The sequence below is a fragment of the Pan troglodytes genome, chromosome 18 (assembly GCF_028858775.2).
Source record: "Pan troglodytes isolate AG18354 chromosome 18, NHGRI_mPanTro3-v2.0_pri, whole genome shotgun sequence".
NCBI lineage: Eukaryota > Metazoa > Chordata > Mammalia > Primates > Hominidae > Pan > Pan troglodytes.
The window spans coordinates 14,758,663-14,785,569 of record NC_072416.2 but is presented as its reverse complement, the minus strand read 5'-3'; the positions used below and the strand labels follow the sequence as shown (position 1 = coordinate 14,785,569).

General features: G+C 48.1%; 1 protein-coding gene across 16 annotated transcripts in view; it reads right to left on the bottom strand.

The window, feature by feature from the left end:
* The window catches only part of SNX29 (sorting nexin 29), a 592,115-nt gene that overhangs the window by 430,018 nt on the left and 135,190 nt on the right, over positions 1–26,907 (bottom strand). For 11 of the 16 annotated variants that reach the window (XR_010152279.1, XR_010152278.1, XM_024349767.2 and 8 more), the window contains exons 12-13: positions 11,623–11,686; positions 8,575–8,703 (exon numbers count right to left, since the gene is read on the bottom strand). Coding sequence is in view for 9 of the 16 variants with exons in the window: in XM_024349767.2 (XP_024205535.1) it covers positions 8,575–8,703; positions 11,623–11,686 (193 nt within the window). In the remaining 7 variants the exon portion in view is untranslated. Of the gene's footprint in view, positions 1–4,428; positions 4,564–8,574; positions 8,704–11,622; positions 11,687–26,907 lie in introns of all 16 variants that reach the window. The other 5 variants (XR_010152276.1, XR_010152275.1, XR_010152277.1 and 2 more) reach the window with 1 other exon arrangement.

Below are 26,907 nucleotides of genomic sequence, written 5' to 3'. Positions count from 1 at the left end.
TGGACAGATCACCTGAGGTCGTGAGTTCGAGACCAGCCTGACCAACATGGAGAAACCCACCTCTACTAAAAATATAAAAATTAGCCGGGCATGGTGGCACATGCCTGTAATCCCAGGTACTCAGGAGGCTGAGGCAGGAGAATCGCTTGAACCCAGGAGGCAGAGGTTGCAATGAGCTGAGATCGCACCACTGGACTCCAGCCTGGACAACAAGAGCGAAACTCTGCCTAAAAAAAAAAAAATTCTTTGCTTGCATATCCTTCCCTTCAATTTCTAGCACCTACAGGACAGAATCAGCTATATTGTCTTTCTCTCTGATTGACTAAGCTTCACACAGAACAGTAAATGTTTGATGAGTGAATCAACAAATAAACAATATCGGCCAGGAGTGGTGGCTCAGGCCTGTAATCCCAGCACTTTGGGAGGCTGAGGCGGGTGGATCACCTGAGGTCAGGAGTTTGAGATCAGCCTGGTCAACATGCTGAAACCCAGTCTCTACTAAAAATACAAAAAAATTAGCTGGGTGTGGTGGCAGGCACCTGTAATCCCAGCTACTTGGGAGGCTGAGCAGGAGAATCGCTTGAACCCGGGAGGCAGAGGCTGCAGTGATCTGAGATCGCACCACTGCACTCCAGCCTGGGCAACAAGAACGAAACTCCGTCTCAAAAACAAACAAACAAACAAACAAAATCAATCGTTCATCTGTGACTGAATTTCATCAGTAGCATCAAACTGCAGGAAAACAGCTCCTCCTAAGCCATATTCCCTCTTGACTGACATGTGTATCTTGTACTCACCCCCAGCGCCCAACACCAGCCCCACCCACCCCATGCACTCAACGCTCCTTGGCTGCTCTGGGGTACATCATGAGACCAGCCAGCTGCTGACAAGCATGTGCTTAACAATGGCGAAGGGCACAACTCACTCAGCTCAGGAGACTCAGCCAAAGGAAAGAGCCAGCGACCTTGGGGAAGTGAGCTTCATGCCCAAGGGGAGGCGAGAGATGGGAGAGCCAGAGTGGGTCACATATGCAGCAGGTGCTCAACAGTGGGTTCAGTGTGGACTGGATCCAGTCTCTAGACAAGGACTCAAAAAGATCGGGGCAACTGAAAGGGACCTTGCACACAAAATTCCAATACATTTGTAAATGGTCTTGAAAAAGAGAACACTGGGGAAAGAGCTAAAGCAGAGATTCTCACTGGGGGCCGTGGGGACAGTCTGCGTCCTCATGAAGATGATGAATGCTACTGTCGGAGGTGTTTGAACCATAACAGCTCCATCTGGAATAGGAGCTGGTTAAAATGAGGCTGAGACCCACTGAGCTGCATTCCCAGGAAGTGAAGCATTCCTAGTCACAGGATGAGATGGGAGGTCAGGAGGACTGGCGTCATTAGATACAGGTCACAAAGACCCTGACGATAAAACAGGATGCTGTATGGAAGCCAGCCAAAACCCAGCAAAACCAAGATGGTGATAAAAGTGACCTCTGGTCGTCCTCACTGCTCATTATGTGCTAATTAGAATGCATAAGCATGCTAAGGACATTCCCACCAGCACCATGACAGTTTACAAATGCCATGGCAATGTCCGTAAGTCACCCTACATGGTCTAAAAGGGGGAGGAACCGTCAGTTCCAGGAAATCCTGCCCCTTTCCTGGAAAACTCATGAATAATCTGCCTTTTGTTTCGCATATAATCAAGAAATAACCATAAGTACTCTAAGTCAGTCGGCCCATGCCGCTGCTCTGTCTGCGGAGTAGCCCTTCTTTTGCATCTTTACTTTCTCTAATAAACTTGCCTTCACTTTAAGCACTTGCCCTGAATTCTTTCTTGCACAAGATCCAACAACCCTCTCTTGGGATCTGAATCAAGACCCCTTTCCATTAGCACTACCAGCATTTACAGCATAGAGCCGAGGATACTAACTGTCCTGAAAGGCCAAGGCAGTACCACACAACCAAGATCAGCCTACTTCCTGCAATACTTCAATCGTCCTGTGGCCATTCATGTAGGCGGAAACCTTACTCATAATCTGAGCCTAGAAAGGAATGCCTTTCATATATACTGACTATGCCAGGTTTACTTTACGGTTCACCCACTCTTTGCTCTTTTTCTGGACTCCTTCTAAAGAATGACTTCTGATCTTCTTAACTTCTTAAAATCAAAACTCATCCATGAGAAGGAGGTGCAAGCACTTAGCGTCAGCATGTTTTCTAGCACAGGTGCGCCAGACCAATATGTACTGAAATCTATTTTGAATTATAAATTCTTTTCCTTTCATTTCTCTTTCATATTAGAGTGTTATACTTATTTTTTAAATTACTTGTATAAGTAGGTTATATTCGCTATAAATTTCATTTCAGAAGGGGGCATTACCAAATATTTTTATTTAAAACAGATATTGAGTCTTCTAAGATCAAGTCTAAATATGCCAAAGTAGCTGGACCAGCGGTTTGCTAATAATGTCAGATTATATCAGACCGAAATATCTAGCCAAGGAAAAGCACAATGGAGAACACAGCACAGAGACCTTCGGGCTACCGCTTAGAATGGCTGAGCCCAGATTTCACCCACCAAGACAGGGTGCGCAAGACAGCTGGCACAAGAGTGACAGCACGGTAGTGTCACTCTGGAAAACTGACAGAATCCAAGCGTCACAAGCCCTCTGTGGAAGCAACCCACTGTCGGGGACATCTGCGGGCTGCATCTCACCGCATGCACCCCCAATCTGATGGGAGGAACATCCTGGTTTTCCTTTTAAGCAAACTCTCCGCCATCCTTCTTCCTGCTCCACGGAGTTCAGGTGAGGGAAAGCCAGCCACCCCCAGCTCCAGGGGGAATGGGACCCAGGCTTGGGCAGGAAAAGTAACACAGCTGGCCCGGGAAATGAGAGAGTGAATCCCAGGACTTCTCCAGAGCTACTGGAAAAAAGTCTTCTCCTCCCACTGGCATTGTTAAACTGATGGGATTTAGGCTGGGGGCCCTGGGGGCCCTCTCGTCACCACAAGAGAAGAGTGATCTAAGAATGAAGCCAAGACCGAGGGAAAGAGAGAGGAGACATGGAAAGTCATGGGGACTGCATGATATGCATGATACCCCCTGAGAGCTTTGATCCAGCCCAGCAAAAAGCTAGCTCTTCTCCTGTAGGTTTAAGTTTATGAGCGAATCAACTGCTCTTTTTCATAGGCAGTTTAGGGTGGGTTTCTGTCACCTACTACTGACTCTAAGTGGTAAGATTCCTTTTCCTTTTTTTTTTTTTTTTTTTTTGAGACAGGGTCTCTCTCTGTCTCCCAGGCTGGAGTACAGTGGTACAATCTCAGCTCACTGCAGCCTTGACCTCCTGGGCTCAGGTGATTCTCCTACCTCAGCCTCCTGAGTAGCTGGGACTACAGGCTTGCACCACCACGCACCGCTAATTTTTGTAATTTTTGTGTAGACAGGGTCTCACCGTGTTGCCCAGGCTGGTCTCCTGGGCTCAAGCTATCTGCCCACCTTGGCCTCCCAAAGGACTGGGATTATAGGCGTGAGCCACTGCACCTGGCCTCTATATGGTAAGATTTCAATGAATGGCTGAGGGGCTTCCAGAAAGCCCCAATTCCCAGAAAATGACTAAAAATACGTCTTGGGGCAAACGACCATCTGCAGGTCTAAAGCCCAGCCTAACTGGCTGCTTTGTGCCAAGAGAAGATGCCAACAGGAGGAGAACAATTAAGGTGCTGGAAGAACTGACATTTCCCAGTGACACTGATACCAAGTGACAGTCACTGGCCCCACGGTCCCTTCACTCCCTCATTTAGCCAATATGACTGAGCAATGCCAGGCACTGTGCTAGGTGCAAGGACGGGCCACTGCCCTCATGGATCGCACAGTCTAAAAGGGAAGACAGGCAGTGCATGGACGACAACCCGGACTGTGACTGTCAGTAATAGTGCTATTCAGGAATACCGACTCCCATGAAGCGTATCTCAGAGGGATCTGATCGGTCTCATGATCAGGCAGGAGACGGTGCACAAAGCCTTCCTCCCCACCCTTTTTTTTTTTTTTTTTTTTTTTTTTTTTTTTTTTTTTTAGAGTCTCGCTCTATCGCCCAGGCTCTGGAGTACAGTGGCCAATCTCAGCTCACTGCAGCCTCTGCCTCCTGGGCCCAAGTGATTCTCTTATTGTTCTGGAGTAGCTGGGTTTACAGGTACACACCACAACACCCAGCTAATTTTTGTATTTTTGGTAGAGACAAGGTTTCACCAGGTTGCCCAGGCTGGCCTCTAACTCCTGACCTCAGTGATCCACCTACCTTGGCCTCCCAAAGTGTTGGGATTACAGGCGTGAGCCACCGCGCCTGACCAACAAAGCCTTCTGGATTCCTGTAGTCAGAAACAGAAAGCCCCACTCAAACTCTCTTGAACAAAAAAAGTTTACTGACCTACATACCTAGAAAGTCAAGAGGCAGCTCTGGTGCCTTTTGCCAGCAGCCTAGTGATAATACCACGTCCACTACAGCAACTCTTCTTCTAGTGAAAGAACCCCTCTCTTCCTTCCCTCCTCTCATCCATAAACACAGGCTTCCTAAATCAGATAACAAAGCAACTGTTAATTTTTGAAAGACATGTAACAAAAACTGGGTCTTATTTCTGGTCTCTACTAAGCCTGAGAGCAAAGTTTTGTTTTATTTTACATTATGAATTTAAGATATTCCTCCAAAGCATGTTTCTTTTACCAAACAGAATATAATAATGTGGGCTTCAAAAAACAGTGACAGGTTGGGCATGGTGGCTCACGCCTGTAATCCCAGCACTTTAGGAGGCCGAGGCAGGCAGATTACTTGAGGTCAGGAGTTCGAGACCAGCCTGGACAACATGGTGAAACCCCATCTCTACTAAAAATATAAAAATGAGCTGGGCATGGTGGCACATGCCTGTAGTCCCAGCTCCTCAGGAGGCTGAGGCCGGAGAATTGCTTGAACCCGGGAAGCGGAGGTTGCAGTGAGCCGAGATCGCACCACTGCACTCCAGCCTGGGTGACAGAGTGAGACACTATCTTAAAAAAAAAAAAAAAAAAAAACCCCACACTAAGGAAACAGAAACAGAGAAGTTAAGTAATTCATCCAAGGTCACACAACTAGTAAGCAGGAGAGCCATGGTCTGACCCCGTCAGTACAAGGCAGGCACCTGGACCATAAAGCCCTAGCTGTACCCACCTGCACTGTGAAACCTGCACCTGAACACACACGCACCTGAGGAAAGCATGGCGCCGGCGCAATGAGCCTCACCTTCCAGCCTGCGACACTCCACTGCCCTGCCCTGTGCCCCAGGAGCTACGGCATCCCCACTCCCAGGCAACAACTGCCCGAGCAAGCCACTGTCAGCCAACACTGACAGTTGCTTTTACTCTGGCCAGAAGCAAGAAGAAAGTTCTGACCACTGGCAGAGGTTAACTCTATCTGGAACATGTCAGCAATGGAATTTTTCAAAACTTACATACCCAGCTGATCGGTTTCCCTGCTTCTAGTTTTTCCTTTTGAAATACTGGTCTGTTTTACAGATATCTGTTCCTTCTGCCTACAGACTGCAAACTTTCAGACACCTTAAACTCTTAGCAACCCACTGCTTAAATAGGGATTATAAAACTGCCTGGTTAGGACATTGGTTTTATCTACCCCATCTATGGGATAAAATTTTCCCAACAATTGTCATGCACTAAAACACGCTTCCTGTGGAATACACGTAAGACGCCTCACTCATGTCCACTGCCATATGCACCCTCACATCTTTTCCTCCTCATTCAGCACCTTCAGCTGGATGAGATCATCCTCTCCACCCGAGATGAGGAAGCACATATGTGCAGGAGTTGAGCAATTCACCCAGAAACACACAATTTGCAAGTAATGATGCAAAGACTCAAGACTATGCTGACTGCTAATACAAGCCATTAAATGACACGGAGGCCAGGCATGGTGGCTCAAGCCTGTAATCCAAGCACTTTGGAAGGCTGAGGCAGGCGGATCACCTGAGGTCAGGAGCTCAAGACCAGCCTGGCCAACATAGTGAAACCCCATCTCTACTAAAAATACAAAAAATTAGCCGGGCATAGTGGCGGGCAGCTGTAATCCCAGCTACTTGGGAGGTTGAGGCCGGAGAATCACCTGAACCCGGGAGGCAGAGGTTGCAGTGAGCCGAGATCACGCCACTGCACTCCAGCCTGGGCACGACAGGGCAAGAATCCATCTAAAAAAAAAAAAAAAAGACAGGGCATATAATTCTGTCTCTCTTTGCTGACTAAGAACCAGAACCTCTAAAGACTTCAGACTTTATTGTGAACATTAAATGCAATTATGCTGCAAAACTCTAGCATGGCCAGGCAAAAGGGTGGTCCAGGTGAGAAAATGCCAAACTAGGCACATTTTACACTATTTATAACAGTCATTTAACTGTCTTTGATGCTCTTGAGCTATCATTTTAAAATGTGACGAAAGGGGAAAAGCTCAAAGATTGGAAATCCAACATAGGATCATAGCGCCAACATTCAATAAGACATACAAAACAATTACATTAGAGCCATTCACAGCATCTAACAGCACAGAGAGGTAAATGCTGCTGCTATAAACTGACTTAACTCTGGGCTCCCTTGCACATCCATAAGACGTGTTTATCTCGTGGTCTTATTTTAAAGTAGATTTACAGAACAAGCAATAAACTGCTTATCTTACCTAAAATGAGGACAAACTGGAAACAACCTGAATGCTAAATTGACCATATTAAATTCATCATTCCAATCTGGAATGGGCAATTTAATATGGCGGGTTCACTCAATCAAATACCACATCCAGGTACATAAAAATGGTTAACATGAGCCCTATATGGAAACAATAAAAGCTGCTTTTGCGCTCCTAAGCAGTGCTAGAAGGTAGACTAAACAATCACAGGCATAGATTACATGTATAGTTAAAGAAAAATGTTAGTATATGAACAAATTCAGTAAAGATGCATGTAAGTTGGGATCTGGGGTGGTTTACTTTGCAGCTCTCTTTAATAGTACATAAACAAAGTGACAGAAAAGGAAATAAAATGGCTTTTAAATAAAAGGAGGCTCAACCATACTCTTAATTAGAGAAATGGTAATGAAAAATTTTCTGCCAGCACCATTTCCACCCCTGGCATTATCAGAGACCCAGAAGTTGGATCCCATGGCTGTGAGAGCACAGCTGCGCCGCAGCAGGCCCTCTCCCACACTGCTACAGAACATGCAGCTCACACCCGTGCCAGCCGAGTTGATGGTCCCTGTCCGACTTACAAATGCGCTGCACTTTGACCCAGCAATTCTACTTCCAGGAATATTTCCAAAATATATACTCATACAGGAAAAAAACAACCAATGCAAAGGTTGTTCACTGTGGCATTATTAGTAGCAGCAAAAGACTGGAAACCATCTCGGTGCCTGGCTGTCAGCAGGCTGGTTAAACGAATTCTGATGCAGTCAGACAAGGAAATGTCAGGAGCTCTTAAAAAGCAGAGGGCAGCCCCACGCAGACCAACGAGAGCAATCTCTGAGATGTCAAGTGAATGCTGCATAGGACAGGCTACCATTTCACATTAAGGAAGAAAGAGAGAAGGAAAAGGGAAAGAAAAGGAAAAAAAGTATATGCACACCTATCTGCTTGTGTGTACAGGGAATATCTCTGGGAACAGTAACAATGACCCCCTCTAGGGAGCAAACTGGGTGGCTGGGATAAGAGAAGGGGACTTGCACAGGTTCACCTTTTGTATTTTGAACCACGTGCATATGTACTATTTACTCAATGAAATAAGTTAAATTAAAATACATACTTTTTTTGCTTTAGTCGTTTTTTTTTTTTTTTTTTTGAGATGGAGTCTCGCTCTGTCACCCAGGCTGGAGTGCAGTGGCGTGATCTCAGCTCACTGCAAGCTCCACCTCCCAGGTTCACGCCATTCTCCTGCCTCAGCCTCCCGAGTAGCTGGGACTACAGGCGTCCGTCACCACTCCCGGCTAATTTTTGTATTTTTAGTAGAGACGGGGTTTCACCGTGTTAGCCAGGATGGTCTCGATCTCCTGACCTCGTGATCCACCCACCTCGGCCTCCCAAAGTGTTGGGATTGCAGGTGTCAGCCACCACGCCCGGCTTTTTTTTTTTTTTTTTAACTAAAAAGTCCAGGTGAACGTGTGCTCAGGTTTTTTTTGTTGTTGTTTGGTTGGTTGTTGTTTGTTTTTGTTTTTGAGACAGAGTCTTGCTCTGTCGCCCAGGCTGGAATGCAGTGGTGTGATTTTGGCTCACTGCAACCTCTGCCTCCCGGGTTCAAGCAATTCTCCTGCCTCAGCCTCCCAAGTAGCTGGGACTACAGGCACCCGCCACCACACCCAGCTAATTTTTTGTATTTTTAGTAGAGACGGGGTTTCACTGTGTTAGCCAGGATGGTCTCGATCTCCTGACCTTATGATCCACCCGCCTTGGCCTCCCAAAGTGCTGGGATTACAGGCATGAGCCACCGTGCCCGGCCCAGTATGCTCAGGTTTTAATGAAGCCCCCACGTGCTTACCTCTCCATCCCTCACCCTCTCCTACCTGGCCAGCGCCTGGACCTTCATGCCCTGCCGCTCCTCCTGTTCAGCCACCTTCCTTTTCAAGGTGTCCACCTCTTGCCGGAGCGCGGCTGAGTGCTCCATCTCACCGTCGAGCAGGTTTCGCAGTGATCTGGGAAGAGAGGGACCCATCTGTTCAGAAGCTGTCAACCCAGACCCCACTGAGCCCAGGACACAGTTCCTAACATAAGTCAAGTCCTAAGCCATGCGTTTGCCACAAGGCTCTGCATAAACCATAATTCAAGTCTATCTCATGTGAACTGGAGATAGCAAACTCTAATTGACAGCCTTAGAGTAAGAATTAAGGGACAGTCATCTATGGCCTGGGCTCCATGTCCCTGATTGCCTGCGAGCAGGCCAGCCTTCTGACAGCTTAAATCAAGGGAAAACAATGAGGTGAGCAAATTCCAGCCAAGTCCCTTTACAGGTACCCCACTCAAAGGTGTAGCACATTACAATGAGACCATTTTGTCACAGCTACACCAGGTCAGAGATTTAACCAAGGAAAGGATGCCAGGAGAGGCCAAAACAATAATCTGAGGCATAAAAATAGAATATATACTCAGATTATCTCACAAACGTCTAGTCTCATTTCCACCTGTGCCTATAAAACACATTATGAGCCTGTTTCATTGCCAACTTCAGGTGAAACAAGCATATATAAAAAATATCTTATATCACTAAAGCATCTGAGATAGCAGAGATAGCATTTTACATTCCCAAGTTTGTTAACCCTCCAACAGGGGGCTGGCAGCCAGCACAGGATTCACCTGTGTATTTGTCATCCCTGGTCTTAAATAAAGGAGAAGACAGCAGGTCTTCTAGAAACCATCACCAGTGACCGCCTAGGAGAGAGCCAACCATGGTGCTGCTAACCATTTACTTCATTCTACCTGGCTGTTTCTGGAAAACAATTACCAACCATGGTACATCTACATACTAAATCCAGAGGACACTTGCCACGTGACATCAGGATATAAGCAAAAACAAGGCCGGGCAGGGTGGTTCACGCCTGTAATCCAGCACTTAGGGAGGCCAAGGCGGGTGGATCACTTGAGGTCAGGAGTTTGAGACCAGCCTGGCCAACATGATGAAACCCTATCTCTACTAAAAATACAAAAATTACTCAGGTGTGGTAGTACACACCTGTAATGCCAGCTATTCGGGGGGCTGAGGCAGGAGAATTGCTTGAACCCGGGAGGCAGAGGTTGCAGTGAGCCGAGATCACACCACTGCACTCCAGCCTGGGAGAAAGAACAAGACTCCGTCTCAAAAAAAAAAGAATATAATCAAAAACATCTGACCCCCACCACACTCTGATCATTCACTGAAATCTCCAAGACTTGTGTTCCCTGAGAGCTTTGAGGAAATTCCCCTCTTGGGGCCTGGGGCTCCCTGACAAAAACATGGTATAATTTTTCTTTTCTTTCTGGGAAGTACAAAAAAGTAACAGACAGTGACTATTGTTCTTCACAAGGTAAGACAAAATCTATGGCTTCTTCCAAGATAACAGCCCCAGCTGGAGCATGGACAAAGAATCCCTCAATGGCGCAAGCCCTCTATTGAAAGTTTATTCTAGTTGGAAAATGGTGCGGTCTAAAGATTCCTTTTGAAGACATCCTCTTTTGTTTTAGAAATCATGTTTGTTTGCTTTTATATGTTTCCAGAAAGGACAAGAGAGAAGCCTGTCAAGCAGGACCAAAAATGAGGTTTAAAGGAGAACCATGACTGTGTGTAAAAGAGGGTGTGAGTAAGAAAGGGTGACGTGAACACACACCCCCCTCTCCCCACGTCCCAGGGAGGCAGTTGAATCATGCTTGCAGAAGTTCAGGGGGTAACTGCAGGTAAGCCCTCTATGACCACCCCACAGTCAAGATAAGTCAGATGGGAGCCAGAATTTCATCTTGCCCTAAGTATCCCTGATTTGGGCAAACTTTAAGATAAGTGCTCAGATGCCTGGAACATGGTAGATAGACAGGCCTTTGATTAATGATGACTAACAGCTGCCTAGACGCCAGGCACAGTGGTTCACGTCTATAATCTTAGCACTTTGGGAGGCCAAGGTGGGCAGATTACTGAAGCTCAGAAGTTCAAGACCAGCCTAGGCAACATGTCAAAACCCCAACTCTACTAAAAATACCAAAATTAGCCGGGCATGGTGGCATGCGCCTGTAGTCTCAGCCACTCAGAAGGCTGACGCTGGAGGATCACTTGAGCCCGGGAGGTGGAGGTTGCAGTGAGCAGAGATCGCGCCACTGCATTCCAGCCTGGGTGACAGAGCCAGAACTATCTCAAAAAAAAAAAAAAAAGACTGCCTAGGCTAAGGAGGTGATAATTAAAGGGTATAGGACTTCTTTCGGGGGTGATGAAATGTTCTAAAATTGACTGTGTTGATGTCAACTCCTGTGAATATAGTAAAAACTACTGAATTACACACTTCATTTATTTTTTTATTTTATTTTATTTTTTGAGACAGAGGCTCGCTCTGTCACCCAGGCTGGAGTGCAAGGGCACAATCTCGGCTCACTGCAACCTCCACCTCCCGGGTTCAAGCAATTCCCCTGCCTCAGCCTCCTGAGTAGCTGGGATTACAGGCACGCAGCACCACACCCAGCTAATTTTCGTATTTTTAGTAGAGACGGGGTTTCACCAAGGCTGGTCTTGAACTCCTGACCTTGTGATCCACCTGCCTTGGCCATACACTTTAAATGAGTGAATTATAGTGTATGTGAATTAAATATCAATAAGGGCTGTTTTTTAAAAAAGAATTAATGATTGCTCTACCAAATTCTTAGCTTGTTCTATGAAGGTGCCATTATCGTAAGGTTCTCACTTCTTTCTTACATATCAGGCAAAAGAGAGATACCACAGTAAAGAGAGATACCACAGTGGCATATCCCTGATGATAAGAAATAGCCAGTCACAATTTTTGCCAAGAAAGCAAAATGTCCCTCATCTGTTATATTCTGTCTTCCCCAGAGGCAGAATGTCAAAGAAAGAGGCTATTCCTCAAGCCTGAAAATCACAGTACCTGTTCTCCTCCTCCAGCTCATCCTTCCTGTTCATCATGGCCACAATGGCCTGGCGCAGTTCACCTAAGGGAAGAAAACAAAGTCAAGATTAATTGGCAGGTCTTGCCTGTTACAGCATGCCCTCACCTCTCTGGATTATATGCTATTAAGGATGACTTGTCTAGATAAGTTCCCTTTTCCCTTTCAAAAATAACTCCTATAACAGTCTAAGAGACTCGGCTGATCAGGGTCCTGGATTTTAGAGCACATTCTCTGAAGTCAGGTCCCAGGTTCAAATCCTGCCTCTGCAGCTCGGGCAAGTTAGCAACCCCCTCTGAGCACCACCTCCCTTATCTATAAAATGAGATCTTAACAGTTACTATCTCCTAGAAGTGTTGTAAGAATTCAATAAGACAATATGTAAGTGAGATGCTTAGGAATGGTGCCCAGCACAGAATAGCATTTAGCAAGTATTACTGATCAGTATCACTACAAGTCTTTGCAGAAATGCAACAGCAGAAGATAGGAAGATGGAGATAAGGTAGCCGTATGGTTCACAAGCCCAAGTGGGTTAAACTGGGCATATTTTCAAGAGTTAGGGGATTTACTGAGCTCCTGTATACCTCAACCTTGAGAAATAAAAAGGATTTTTTAAATGATCTATGCCCTAGAGCAGCAGACTAGATAGTAGAATTTTCTGAAGTGTGAAACAAGATCACCACCGGCAATATGGGAAATCAGCCACAGACAGCGATGTGGCATTTGGAAGAGCAGGTATCTGGGTTCTGGGCCTTGCAGGCACGGGAGAAGGGGGTCCCCAGTGCTGCTACTCAGACCTCATAGCTGAAAATGTTATATTCCAGGAGGAAATTCTAGGAGGAAAAAACTGTTTCTCAGGAAGTTTCAGAGACAGCAATGCTTGCCTGGCAAGTACTGCCTCAAGTAGCCTTAAGAGATGTAGGCTGGGCACAGTGGCTCATGCTTGCAGTCCCAACACTGTGGGAGACCAAGGTAGGAGTTCGTTTGAGCCCAGGAGTTCAGGACCAGCCTGGTCAACATAGTGAGACCTCATCTCAAAAAAAAAAAAAAAAGAGGGAGATCTCAGCCACAAGCCCCCCTTGCAGGAGCCCAAATCACTGCATAGGAGCCACCTGTGAGAAACAGAGGACGATGGATGCCGACCCCATCCACTGTATCACCCTAGCCTCACCCTTCCCTGCCCTCCCCGGTCCCATACACCATGCATCTCCAGCCTCTTGGACGAGGCACCTGTGTTTTTATCAACATCAAAATGACTGATATCACAAGTGCAGCCAAAGCAGTACTCTGGTAGTGGGAATCTTCTAAAAATCCATCATAGAAAGACGAGCTGTCAGACCTTCCGCCTTACCCACACAGCTATGACATCATGTTCAGATTAACGGTGGAGAAGAAAGAAAGGGACCGAGAGCTGGCATGCTCCCCAAAATGTTCTTTCAATGGGCTTGAACCTGAACACACATTCACTTTCGCTGCCTCATTGGCTGTTTTGTGACTCTTTTTGGGCAGTAAAGCTGGTAGGTAACATCGGGGTGATTTCCACAGATCAGGTAAATATCATACTTCGCCAAGCACGAGTGACACACACGAGCAGAGGAGCTCCCGAACATGTAATTTTCTCTCCTCTCCCCTGAGCCGCGCAGCCCATGATTTGTTTAGTCTCTATCATTGTGATTTCCTTCCTCTTTATGACCTGCCACAGCTCACATTTCGAGTGAAATGGAGCAGCGCTCCTGCACTGTGGCCTCTGCAGAGCCTGGCCATGCTGCGGGGTCCCCTCTCCTACGGCTGAAAGGCAAACAACCATCCATCTCAACATTGGTTCCTTGCTTGGCTTCAGAAGACAGAACCACAAAACCAGGCAAGAGCACAGGGGAATGTCAATTTCAACCAACGGAAACTGATCTAAGATAAAAAGCAGCATTGAAAATGCTGTGGACAGGATGGATTCATCCACAAATGCAGCTGAGCAAGGAACCATTTAGGAAGTAAGACACCAGATTTCAATGAATCTCTGCTCCTGTAATGCACTGAAATACATTTCTGGTACAATAATGTTTAAATATGTGAAATGAAGCAATAAAAACTACATAAGTATCTGAACAAACATATATGCCATCTTTCTTAACATGAAACAAAAGACCAACTCCGCTAAGGAAATAATAATTTTGCTATAGTATCTGCACATCAAGGGCACATCTAACACACATGCAAAAAAAAACTGGTCCATTGTTTGTGGAACTTTAAGCTCCTCAGGGCAGTAAACTGGGAGTGTAGAAAGAATATCAGTTTTTTTTTTTTTTTTTTGAGACGGAGTCCCACTCTGTCACCCAGGATGGAGTGCAGTGGTATGATCTCGGCTCACTGCAATCTCTGCCTCCAGGGTTCAAGTGATTCTCCTGCCTCAGTCTCCCACGTACCTGAGATTACAGGCGCCTGCCACCACGCCTGGCTAATTTTTGTATTTTTAGTAGAGATGGGGTTTCACCATGTTGGCCAGGTTGGTCTTGAACTCCTGACCTCATGATCCACATGCCTCGGCCTCCCAAACTGCTGGGATTACAGGCGTGAGCCCCCGCGCCCGGGCTTGAACACCAGTTTTCTAATCAGATCTACCTTTGAATATCATGTCCCTCACACTTCGGTTTGAGATCCCAGCAAATGATATCATCCTTGCTTCTCAGCTCCTTCCACTGGAAAAGGTTGCTGGTATCACCAACCTCATAGGATAAAGCAGGGACCAGTAAAGCTTTCCCCAAACACGGCCACACCCACCCACTTCCGTATTGTTCAAGTCTGCTTTGATGAGTTGTTTTGACAGAGACCGTGGGGCCCACACAGCCTGAAATATCTACTGTCCAGCCCTTTCCAGAAAACATTTGCCAGCCCATCTTAGGAGAACGTCGCAAGTTCTTCCCTCCATGCCCCACTCTCAGCCTTCTTCATTCAGGGCTGAAGGCAGCTCTGCAGCAGCTGTGACACTGCCAATCAGTTGGGGCCGCTGGCTGTACCCACACAGGACACTGCAGACGGAGAGAAACGGAACAGCAGGAGGGCCACTGCTGCCTCAGACTCCTTCTCTTTTTACGGCTGAATATTATTCCCCTGCATAGATGTATATGTATACGATATACATGTATTATGTATATGATGTATATGTATATGATATATATGTATATGATGTATATGTATATGTATGTACATGAGGATGTGAGAGAGATGGGTGATGTTGGCCAAAATGTACATCTTACAATTTTCTGTTAGAAGATGAGTAAGTTCTGCAGATCTCATGACAGCAATGGGGACTCTGGCTAACAATACTATGGTACTGTTTACTTGAAATCTGAAGAGAGAGCAGACTTTAAGTGTCTTCATCACACACATTAACACAAAAAAATGTTCACTCGGGGAGGTGGCATATATGTTCATCTGATTGTGGTAGTCATTACGAAATAAAGAGATACATCAAATCATCATGTTGTATGCCCTGAATACATACAATTTTTGTCATATAGTTAAAATTTTTTAAAAATTAGGCACGGTGGCTCATGCCTGTAATCCCAGCCCTTTGGAGGCTGAGGCAGGCGGATCACTTGAGGTCAGGAGTTCAAGACCAGCCTGGCCAACATGGTGAAACCTCATCTCTACTAAAAATACAAAAATTAGCTGGGTGTGGTGGCAGGCACCTCTAATTCCAGCTACTTGGGAGGCTGAGGCGGGAGAATTGCTTGAACCTGGGAGGCAGAGATTGCAGTGAGCCGAGATTATGCCACCACACTCCAGTCTGGGTGACAGAGTGAGACTCCGCCTAGAAAAAAAATTTTTTTTTAATTATTAATAACAGAGATGATAGGCAATGAAAAAGTTGGAGCCCGGCCTCAGCAGTGCTATGTGAATATAAGGCTGTATCTATGCCGAGGGTTCAGTCACCGCTTCCACCCTGCACACACCCACATCTCTACCTAGGCCCTCTCCTGAGCTCCAGACCCGTGTCCTCTCTGCCGCTCCAGCCTCTGCCGATCTCCTTTGCTCCCCCTTGTTTAGACCCCAACCATACTGAACACACTCTCCTTCTCTCGTGCCTCTGTGTCTTGACACAGGCTGTTTCCCAGTGTCTGGAAGGCCTGGCCCCCTCCCTCACTCCAGGTTGTCCTTCAAGCTTCTGCTTGGGGAGCGCCTTTTCTGAGCAGCTGGGGCTTGCTGGCTATAGCAGTCGTGGGAGTCCATGGGCCTGCCCTGTCTTACTCTTGCCTCCGCTCAGAGACTCAGCCTCCACAGGCCTCCAGTCCCACCCACCCCACTTGTAATCAGTGAGACCAAGGGTAGCTACTGACTCAAACCAAGCCCATCATGTAGAGTCTTCCAGAAGTTCAGATGTGCCACAGCCTGACAAGAGACGCGAAGGAAGGTGGCGACAGAGGCATCTGGCCCAAGAGCAAAGAGTTCCAAGTCACTCCACCACGGTGACTGTGGAGACACACTGAAATAGTGACTTGCCGAAAGCCAAGTGCTCAAAAGACCAGTTTAATAAACCCATCCTGGCCGGGCACAGTGGCTCACGCCTGTGACGCCAGCACTTTGGGAGGCTGAGGCAGGCGGATCACTTCAGGTCAGGAGATGGAGACCATCCCAGCCAACATGGTGAAATCCCGTCTCTACTAAAAACACAAAAATTAGCCAGGCGTGATGGTGCGTGCCTGTAGTCCTGGGTACTCGGGAGGCTGAGGCAGGAGAATCGCTTGAACCCGGGAGGCAGAGGTTGCAGGGAGGTGGAGGTTGCAGTGAGCCCAGATCGCGCCACTGCATTCCAGCCTGGCAACAGAGTGAGACTCCATCTCAAAAAATAAACAATAAATGAATAAATAAATAAACCCATCCTTAAATGAAACCCTAAACTGGGCCCAGGACCCCTGGCTGGAGGCTCCTCTGTCGCCATGTACAGAGGCCTGGACAGAGACAAATGCAGATGCAGCCACAAGGCAGAGGGCCACCAAAAAGGGGAGCCAGCAAAGCCCTTCAAGGCAAGCCCACTCAGCCACAGAGAAAGTGCCGAGTCTGGCAAAGCGGCAGGTGTTGGAAATGTCAAGCGCTACTACAGAGCCCTGTAGCCTGGGGTGACTCAGTGAACTCCTCATTCCTGCCTTAGTCTCCTGCTGCACCACCACAGCCAAGGCGGCTACCCAAGGGCCAGCGGGAGAAGTGCGGGCCGACCTGCAGTGACCGCATGGCCACAGGGAATAAAGCAGTCATGCACGAATGGCCATGCTGGCTTCTGCAGGACTCTCGGCTCCCAGGCTCTGGGGGAGCCCCTATGGGGTTCTGTGCCCTTGTGTTCTAAATTGGCATGGGTTCTGTGTCCTCACAGCCAAACAATCCAAGTAGAGTTCAATGATTCCCATTGCTCTTCATATGCACCTCCACGAAAGCACACTGTCCGCTGGGCTAGAGGTGCCCATCTGCACCTCTGCCCACCAAAGCCCCACCCCCAAGCCTGTGGGTCCCTTGAGTACCGGGGCCCCAGTGCCCAGCACAGGACACACGTGAGACCTGGTGAATGATCAAAGGTAAGATGCGTAAGTGAATTGATAAACAAATGAATGACTGACAGTCGCCCACTGCTAAAACGCCACCCTCAGCTCCAGGAACTGAGCATGGGATGAGCTGGACAGAAACGTCAACCGCGTTAATCATAAGTTCAAGGCCTCGGCACAGAACACTAACCAGCAGGTTCACAGCTGTAATTTCTTGCCCCAGTGACAGAGATTCAGGCTCCCGTTGAGCTTTTTCCATTATGCATCTCGGGAATGCGACAGGCATGGGGAAGAGGGGACACGGTCCCATACATCATTACCATGACCTCAAACAGGACGAGCCTACAAAACCGTTCCCCTCCTTTCTCGGCAGTGACCACATGAACGCTCAATTTCAAAAACAACAGTGGAGCAGGGACCAGCCTCCAGTCCCCAGGGACCCAAACATAAACACAGACACACAGCCAGATGACACACAGGCCCATTCACACAAATGATTACGGCCTCAGAGGCTGCTATATAAAGCAATGAAACAGTGACGCCAAGGGAGGGGTGAGAGGCGTCTCTTCTTCAGCCACTAAAGGCCCCCCGGGGGGAAATTATCCTGAGACTAATTGATCTTCAACTGCCTTTTCAAAATTAAAAAGGGAAGAGACTGCTGACTGCGATGACTAGACAGGGTGACGTGTGGACGCATGTGTGCGCACACATACTCTCTCACATATATACATAGATCTGTGCAATAACTCCCTGGCTTTATATAGCATCTTTTTCCAAAGACCTCAAAGAGCCTTTACAAACACTCCCCTGGGGCCCATACTCAGCTATATTTAAAGACAAAGCTCATGAGGGCACATGCACAAATAAAGAATGTTCCTCTACGGGGATGGACTTAACCTACATCATCATTTTTCAAACTTAACATCCTGCTTTTTATATCTTTGTCTGCCTACCCACTCCCTTTCCTTTTATCTCCAAAAGAAAGGATAAACTGTATCGAGCTCTAAAATATAACTTTTAAATTACTCAGGCCCATTCTAACTTTTCGTTCTGTTTCTCTCTCCTGCCTCCCTCCTCCCCTAGCCCACCCAGAGTTTCTATTCTTTTCAATTTGTTAAGATGGAGGAGGAAGAAATGTCCCAAGACCCCTTCGCAGGGCTCAGATGGCCAGTGGTTACCATGCACTGCCTGTTTCATACACACCCAGCAATGCGAGAGGCACCTGAAATACACGATCTCATGTAATTCTCACAAGGTTTCTGAGAAGCAAGCATGATTACACTTGCTGTCTGAATGAGGCAACAGAGACCGGGAGACGGGAAGTGACTTGCCTCAGGCTACACAGCCAGGAAGTGGCCAGGCAAGGACCCACACCTGGTCCAGCTTGCTTGAAGGCCTGTCCCCGCAAGCGGGCAGTGCCAGGCCCAGCCCGGCTCCTGGGAGGCAGCGCACAACCTCAGGACTCACACCAGTTCCCACGGTGTGGCCTCTGGCAGTCCTCCCAGTCTTTCTCTATCCTCTTTTGGAAAATCAAAAGTGTGATTAAATTCTGGCCCTTTCCAGTTTTAGAACTATGGCTTCTACATAATTATAATCTCAAAACAGAAAACACAAATGTGAGGCACTCATGGGAATGGGATGGAAAATGGAAGAAAGTCACAAGGTACAGAAGAAAAACCCCTTGCAAAATCTTGATAAGGTTCTAGATCTTTATTAACTTTTCCAGATTTGTAATTTTTTGGTTTTCTCTCTCTTGTTCATGTGCGCACTCTCAAACACAAACACACACAGTGAGCGTTTATAAAGATTTGTACTACGAATCCTTAAGGCAGGCATCCCAAAAGCGGATACAGACAGGGCCTCCAGGGAGCAAAGTCCTCACAGGGTACAGTGGGACGAGAGGACCCCAGCTAAGGAGCAGTCCCTGCCTCCAATCCACTGTCTATGCGGGACATGGCTGCCACCAGTCCTGAGTTGTTGAGAGAAGCCAGGAGTCACATTTTTACACAGATCTGATTTTTAAACACTGTAAACTGAGGTTCTTACCACACAGGTCCAAGAGATCACGCTGTGGGTCACTATTGTGAGCCTCATGTCCTAAAGTATGAGTTCTGAGCACCAAGCAGCTTGGAAATGTCAAGGTAGTTAGCACACATTTGCCGGCCATTTTTACAAAGCAGCATTCCACCCACATCAGTGAATGTCAGAAGTGTGGAGTTGGAAGGGGCCTGAGATGGGATCTAATGGAGGCAGACAGGGGACAGTGAATGGACACCCCAGAGGAACTCCCCCAGCAGCCTCGAAGTGACTAAATCAGAGACCACAGAGAGTCCGAGCATCCCTACCCTGCCTGTCCCACTCACAGAAGGCTAGAAAACACAGCACTCAGGTATGCGTGAATTTATTAGGAGCAGTAACTCAGGTGAGGGTCGAGGGTGTCTCTTAATTTTACACCTTTCCACATATATGTTCTCATTTCATATCAAGGCATCAAAAGGTGGTCTCTAGGGCGGGCACGGTGGCTCACACCTGTCACACCAACACTTTGGGAGGCCGAGGTGGGCGGATCACGTCAGGTCAGGAATTTGATACCAGGCCAACACAGTGAAATCCCATCTCTACTAAAAACACAAAAATCAGCCGGGCATGGTGGCAGGCGCCTGTAATCCCAGCTACTCGGGAGGCTGAGGCAGGGGATGACTTGAACCCAGGAGACGGAGGTTGCAGTGAGCCGACATGGTGCCACTGCACTCCAGCCTGGGTGACAGAGCAAGACTCCATCTCAAAAAAAAAAAAAAAAAAAAAAAAGGTGGTCTGTATATCTACTATCTAAAGTCTTCTTTTAAAAGGCATCATAAGCACTTTAGCTTTAAAGGAGTACTCACCAGAATTAAAAGCACAAAGTTGTAGAGGTTGCTTCCAGCAGTAGAAGCAATGGAACTAAGCGAAAGGCTTACTTGGCTAGTGAGAAGGGGGTGGGGAGCGGTGGCACAGCTGAAAGTTTTTCTTCTTTGTTTTTGTTTTTGAGACAGAGTCTCGCTCTGCCGCCCAGGCTGAAGTACAGTGGCGCGATCTCAGCTCACTGCAACCTCCGCCTCCCGGGTTGAGGCGATCCTCCTGCCTCAGCCTCCCAAGGAGCTAGGACTACAGGCACATGCCACCACACCCGGCTAAGTTTTTTTGTATTTTTAGTAGGGACAGGGTTTCACTGTGTTAGCCAGGGTGGTCTCAATCTCCTGACCTTGTGATCCGCCTGCCTCAGCCTCTCAAAGTGCTGGGATTACAGCTGTGAGCCACCATGCCCCGCCAAACTGAAGGTTTTTTAAAAATCATGTATTGAGGTACGACTCATATCACATAAAATTAACCATTTGAAAGTGAACAATTCAGTGGCCTTTAGTACGTTCAAAATGTTGTGCAATCATCACTACTATCCAGTTCTAGAACGTTTCTACCACTCCAAAGCAAAACCTCTTACCCATTAAGCAATTTCTTCCCATTTCATCCTCCTCCCTGGCAACCTCTGATCCACACTGCGTCTCTATGAATTTACCCACTCCAATGCTTCACAGAAACGGAATCATCTCTTATGTGGTCTTCTTTTCTAATAGAGTCTTTTTGCCTGGCTCCTTTGACTAAGCCTGTTTTCACGGTTCGTCCGCGTTGAAGCACGTATTGACTAAGCCGGTTTTCAAGGTTCATCCACGTTGAAGCATGTATTGACTAAGCCGGTTTTCAAGGTTCGTCCGTGTGGAAGCACGTATTGACCACGTCTGTTTCCACGGTTCGTCCGCGTTGAAGCACGTATTGACCACGCCTGTTTCCACGGTTCGTCCGCGTTGAAACACGTATTGACCACGCCTGTTTCCACGGTTCGTCCGCATTGAAGCACGTATTGACCACGCTTGTTTCCACAGTTCGTCCGCGTTGAAGCACGTATTGACCACGCCTGTTTCCATGGTTCGTCCGCACTGAAGCACGTATTGACCACGCCTGTTTCCACGGTTCGTCCGCACTGAAGCACGTATTGACCACTCCTGTTTCCACGGTTCGTCCCCGTTGAAGCACGTATTGACCATGCCTGTTTCCACGGTTTGTCCGCGTTGAAGCAGGTATTGACTAAGTCTGTTTCCACAGTTCGTCTGCGTTGAAGCACGTATTGACTAAGCCTGTTTCCACGGTTCGTCCGCGTTGAAGCACGTATTGACTAAGCCTGTTTCCACGGTTCATCTGCGTTGAAGCATGTATTGACTAAGCCTGTTTCCACAGTTCATCCACATTGAAGCATGTATCAGTGCCTCATTCCTTCTTTTTTTGAGAAGGAGTCTCACTCCATGGCCCAGGCTGGAGTATGGCGGCACGATCCTGGCTCACTGCAACCTCTGCCTCCCGAGTTCAAGTGATTCTCATGCCTCAGCCTCCCAAGTACCTGGGGCTACAGGTGCCCACCACCACACCCGGCTAATTTTTGTATTTTTTAAGTAGAGATGACGTTCACCATGTTGGCCAGGCTGGTCTCGAACTCCTGACCTCAAGTGATCCACCCCGCCTTGGCCTCCCAAAGTGGTAAGATCACAGGCATGAGCCACTGCGCCCGGCCCCTCATTCCTTTTATAGCTGAATCATGTTCCACTGTATGGATATGCCACAATTTGTTAATCCATTCTTCAGATGATGGACATTTATACTGAGCTGTTTCCACCTTTTGGAGATTGTGATCATGTTGCCATCAACCTTTGTGCATAGTTACCTGTTTGAGTCTCTACTTTCAGTTCTTTTGGATGTGTACCTAGAAGTGGAATTACAGGGACATGCGGTAATTCCACTAACGTTTTAAGGATCCACCAAACTGTTTCCCACAATTAGGAGAGAGAGTTTTTCAAAATCACTATACTGCACTTACAGGAGAGTTTGGAAATTAGTATGGCAGATATCTTTGTCTCCATCACCTGGCACGGTCAATTTGGATTATTTCACCACAATGACTCCAAATATTGTTTAACACTAAATCCTTACTGATCCAGTTGAAAAAGCAGTTAGGGAGAGTGGGACGAGGGTGGAAAGGAAGACAGCTGCTCCCCTAAGAATACTCCTCTTGTGGGGTGCAGTGGAGGGCTTATCCATCAATTACACAAGAGGCTCACTCACTTCTCCGTCAGTGGGCAGAGAGCTGCAAGCGAGGTACACACGTGTTTCACAAAGAAAGGCCTCGAGGAGGAACATATTGCAGAAACCCGCCAAAGGCCCAGGTTCAGGTGACAAGTGGAGTACAGGTGTTAATTAGATGGCTCCAGATAAATGTGAAACCGTGCACAGTGGAGCCTACCCATTCTTCACTGCAAAACACAAAATCAGTAGGTCTCCAAGAAGAGATGGCACATTCTGCAAAGATACTCACATGAGCTCTTGTGAATAACAGGCTGTCCTATGTGCCTTTACAGAGTGATTCCACTTAGTACCCAGCACCACACACACACACACACACACACACACACACACACACACAAATCAAGGTGGAGCAATCCAGGGGCAAGGCCTGGGCTATACAGTAGAGGCAGCAAAAACTCCCCTGAATTTCTCTGGTCAAAGCATGTCTGACCCTGCTGTGTCCCATCCCTGCCTGGGGTTTCACTGGCCTGGCTCTCAAAGCTGCATGGGTCTATAAACCCTAGGGAGGCTGAGAAACCCACTTTCTTCCTTCGGTACTTGCGGAGGAGAATCCAGTCCCTATCACAGATAGTATGGGATTCCCAGCCAAGAAGAAGACAACACCAGCAGCAGTGAAAGCAGCGAGGGGGGCTGAAGGAAAAAGCAACGGAGGGGGAGGGACGGACTTCAGCTTCTGCCAGGGGCAATTTTTCAACCACTGCCAACCTTGAAGGCTAGGTCTGGGCTTGACTGTACTAAAGGAACCAGCGAGTCCCTTATTTCATGGAACTGGTGGTGTCATCCCCCACTTCACAGATGGAAAGACCGAGAGAAGTTAAGTGTTCCTAATAGCAACTGCTAGCAGGGCACCAGCCGAGTGCCAGGCACAGGGTGAAACTATGTGTCAATTATCTCATTCGACCCTCCAAATCACGCCACAAAGCAGGTGTTTAGAATCAAACCCATTTTATAGATTAGCAAACTGAGACATATGAAGTGATTTGCCCTAAATTACAAAGGAATTATGATGCATTTGAGACCAGCCTGGCCAACATGCTGAAACCCCGTCTCTACTAAAAATACAAAAAAATTAGCCAGGCATGGTGGGGGGCACCTGTAATCCCAGCTACTCGGGAGGCTGAGGCAGGAGAATCGCTTGAACCCAGGAGGCGGAGGTTGCAGTGAGCTGAGATCATGCCATTGCACTCCAGCCTAGGCAGCAGAGCAAAACTCCGTCTCAAGAAGAACAAAAACAAAAAAAAAAAAAAAAAAAAGGAATGACGATACAGAACCGGGACTGAAACACGGGCCATCTGACACTGGAACCCATAACCATAGTGATACTCACTGTCTCCCGAATGGGATCTCAGAATGAAGAGGCCGGGGCTCCATGTTGGTTCTGCACAAATCAACATTCTCAAGACCATCATGTCATTTTAGAGACAGAGCCTCAACAGGATTGGGGCAAAGCCAGCCTGGCCACAAGTCATGGACGTGTGCTTCTCTGCACCTCTCTCCTCCTAACAGAGCCCTTCAGGGGTAGACCTGAAAACCACCCAACCCTGGGATCCAGGGACGCCTACTTGCAGCTGTACCTCTGGATGCTGGAGTTAGGGGAACGATATTATTTCCTTATTTTACTTAAGCTGGCTTGAGCTGGTTTCTGTCCCTTGTAACCAAATGAGTCACAGCTCAGATGCTATGTGGAACCTACACTGAGTTGGCACGGGAGGCAACGTGGCCAGCAAGGTGGGAGATATACAGGATGAGAAAAATGACATTATAAGCAAAGACGTGATGTCACGGCAAGTAACAGACAAGGACTGTGGGTCCAGCCTCTAACTGGCATGGCATTTCAAACCCACTTTGGGTCTCAGATGTTACATCTACAAAATGCGGAGGTTACACAAGCTCATCTTCTAGAATCCTTCTAGCTCTCAGATGCTGTGATTCATCAGGAATAGCAGATGAGCCCTACCAGTTTCTGGCTCCTGCAAGTGAATGTGGCACATTAGCTGTCCTCGTCATCTGTTCCTGTCCGCTGGCCGCTCGCCGGCCAAATGCAACCAGCAGAGATATGACCCCGACCCGTCTAAAGCCCTGAGTCTGCCATGGCCCCTGGGGCTGCGAGGCCAACATCTGTTGTCACTGGCCTCATGCACAGTGGAGTGGTGGGGTTAACTGGTGGCAAGGAAGATTAATTGCATGTGGAATACTCATAAATAATGAGGACGCGGAGCTGCACAGCTTCCTTCCCCTTCAGGCTGTGGTATCATATGCACGGGCAATTCTCAAACAGACTCTCACACATAATCTGCAATTAATTAGATGCAGCCAGCCACTGAGAGGGTGCAGGCAGATCTCACACCCAGAGTGAATCTCACCAACTCTGCGCCATCCTACTCTGCACCTGACACTTTGAGAAATAACCAGAACATCCTTAGACAGAACACAGGAGCCGTGTAGTCAGGAAGGGCCAGGTTCCAGCCCGGCTCGGCGATTCTACCTCCCTTGCAGCCATGGATGTGTGGCTTGTCTGCTCTGAGGCTCAGTTTCCCCACCTCTGAAATGGGCATGACGGCACCTCCTGACAACCTCCCAAATTATGGAGGTGATTCAATGGGGAAAAGAGATTAGGCATCTGCAAAATGAAAGATGCCGTGCTAATGCCTGCCTAAGGAGTGACTGCTCAATCCACTTCCTCAGTCCTGGAGAGCAGGGAAGGGAAGCAGACGATGCTGCCCAGTCTTGGAGTCAAGGCAAGCAAGGCCCAGAAATGCGGAGCAACAAGAGACACTCAGAGCATAACTGGACAAACACAATGGGAATCATGTGGATCTCCTGAGACTCAGAGTCCACCACGCTGTCCCAGGCAGCGTGGTTTCCAGCAGGCCTCCTTCCAGGTGCTCCAATGAATCCAGTGCAGAGGTGATCTCTTAACATGTGGAATACAGGGGAAATATTCTCCATTCCATCCTCCTCCGGCAGGAAGAGAATGGCAATTATACATCCAGCTGTACCCAGTGCAGGTACCTGCACTTCTAAGCTAAGGACAGTAGGCTATTCAGGACCAGTGATGTTGGAGCAAAAATATAACTGGAAACTGAACAATCAGTGGGTTTTGACATTCAAGGATTTAGCACCCTTTCACTCGAAACTCACACTGAAAACCCAGCTCAGACAAGCTGTCTTGCCAGAAGAGACCTGGACCTCACGAGACAAAGCCACTTCTCCCGCTTGGGGCTGCTGTCGTCTTCGGCATTCACTTCGCAGCCTCCCCAGCTAAATGGCGAGTCCCTTGTGAGCAGGATTCCACCCATGCCTTCTGCGTTTCCCTCACGCATGCAGCCTAGTACATTGCCTGATGGCAGCACCTTCGTGAATACACGTGGATGGGACTAAATCAGCCCCAGATCTCCACCTCAGCAGCCACGCAGAGATGACACTGGAGGTGCCCGAAGTATGCCCTGCCCCCTGTTTCTGAGTTGCCTCCTCACCAAGAACTGCCTTTGTTCTGATTCAAACTTAAGAGGGAGGGGAGGTAGGGGCAGGAGCAGACTGCTGCTTCCAGAACAGAGCTCCAAACTTAAGGAAGCACCTGTGGCTCTTGACTGGGCACTCTCAGGACACACTGGCAGCTGGCAGCTCCCCTTCCTCCACCCCGACCCTGTCTCCTACGAAGGGAGGTGAAGGTACAGTTGGGCAGTTGACCCAGCTTCACCCAGCAGTAAACTCCAAGAGCTCCCAGAGTTCAGCAGTCACATAGCTTTGGACCTTTGCGAAGCACTGCAACCTCTGCGCACAACCTCTGTGTGCATCCTCTGCCAACAGAGCCCTGGGAACGATGACCACGGGGTGGGTGTGTCTGTGGACGCCCTGCTCCGGAATGAAGACTGTGCATTTCACTGCTATGCAGTGAGTGCTTCCTAGACCCCCCACCACACGCCCCATCTCAGATCTTCAGAGAAGCAGGTGACACGGATCTGGGGAAGCAACCCACACACACTCTCAAATCTCACCTCTCCGTACTCCCATGATTTTGCTTTACCCCAGCAGCCTCCTGAATATCTCTCGCTCTCACTCAGGCTTTCCTAAACCATCTGAAATGACTCTCATGCCTCCTGCCACCTGCTACCCACACCATTCAGTCTAGGTGACCTCTCCATCACACTCAACTCAACAAGCTCTGCTGGGTGGCTATGCCCAAAGCCATTCCCAACCCATTCTCCTTGCTGCCTGCCGTCTTGGAGGCTGGAAGCAGGCACTTGCTTTCCTTGCAGTGGGAAGGGGCCGGGAACCTCCCCACTGTGTCACTGAGACGTAAAGGGAAGTCTGCTAAGTGGACTCCTGCGCAGGGAGGGAAGGAGGAGCCTGCCTCAAGTCTCTGAGGTAAGAAGGAACTTGGCAAGTCTGAGGAACGGCTCAAAGGCCGGTGTAGCTGGCAAGTGACAAGCACAGGTCATGGAAGGCAAAGGGCAGCAGGGGTCACATCAGGCAGGCTTTGCAGGCCACAGCAAAAACATGGATTTTGTGCTAAAGTGCAGAACGAGGCCACAGCAGAGTGCTGGGCAGGGAAGTGAGCTGACT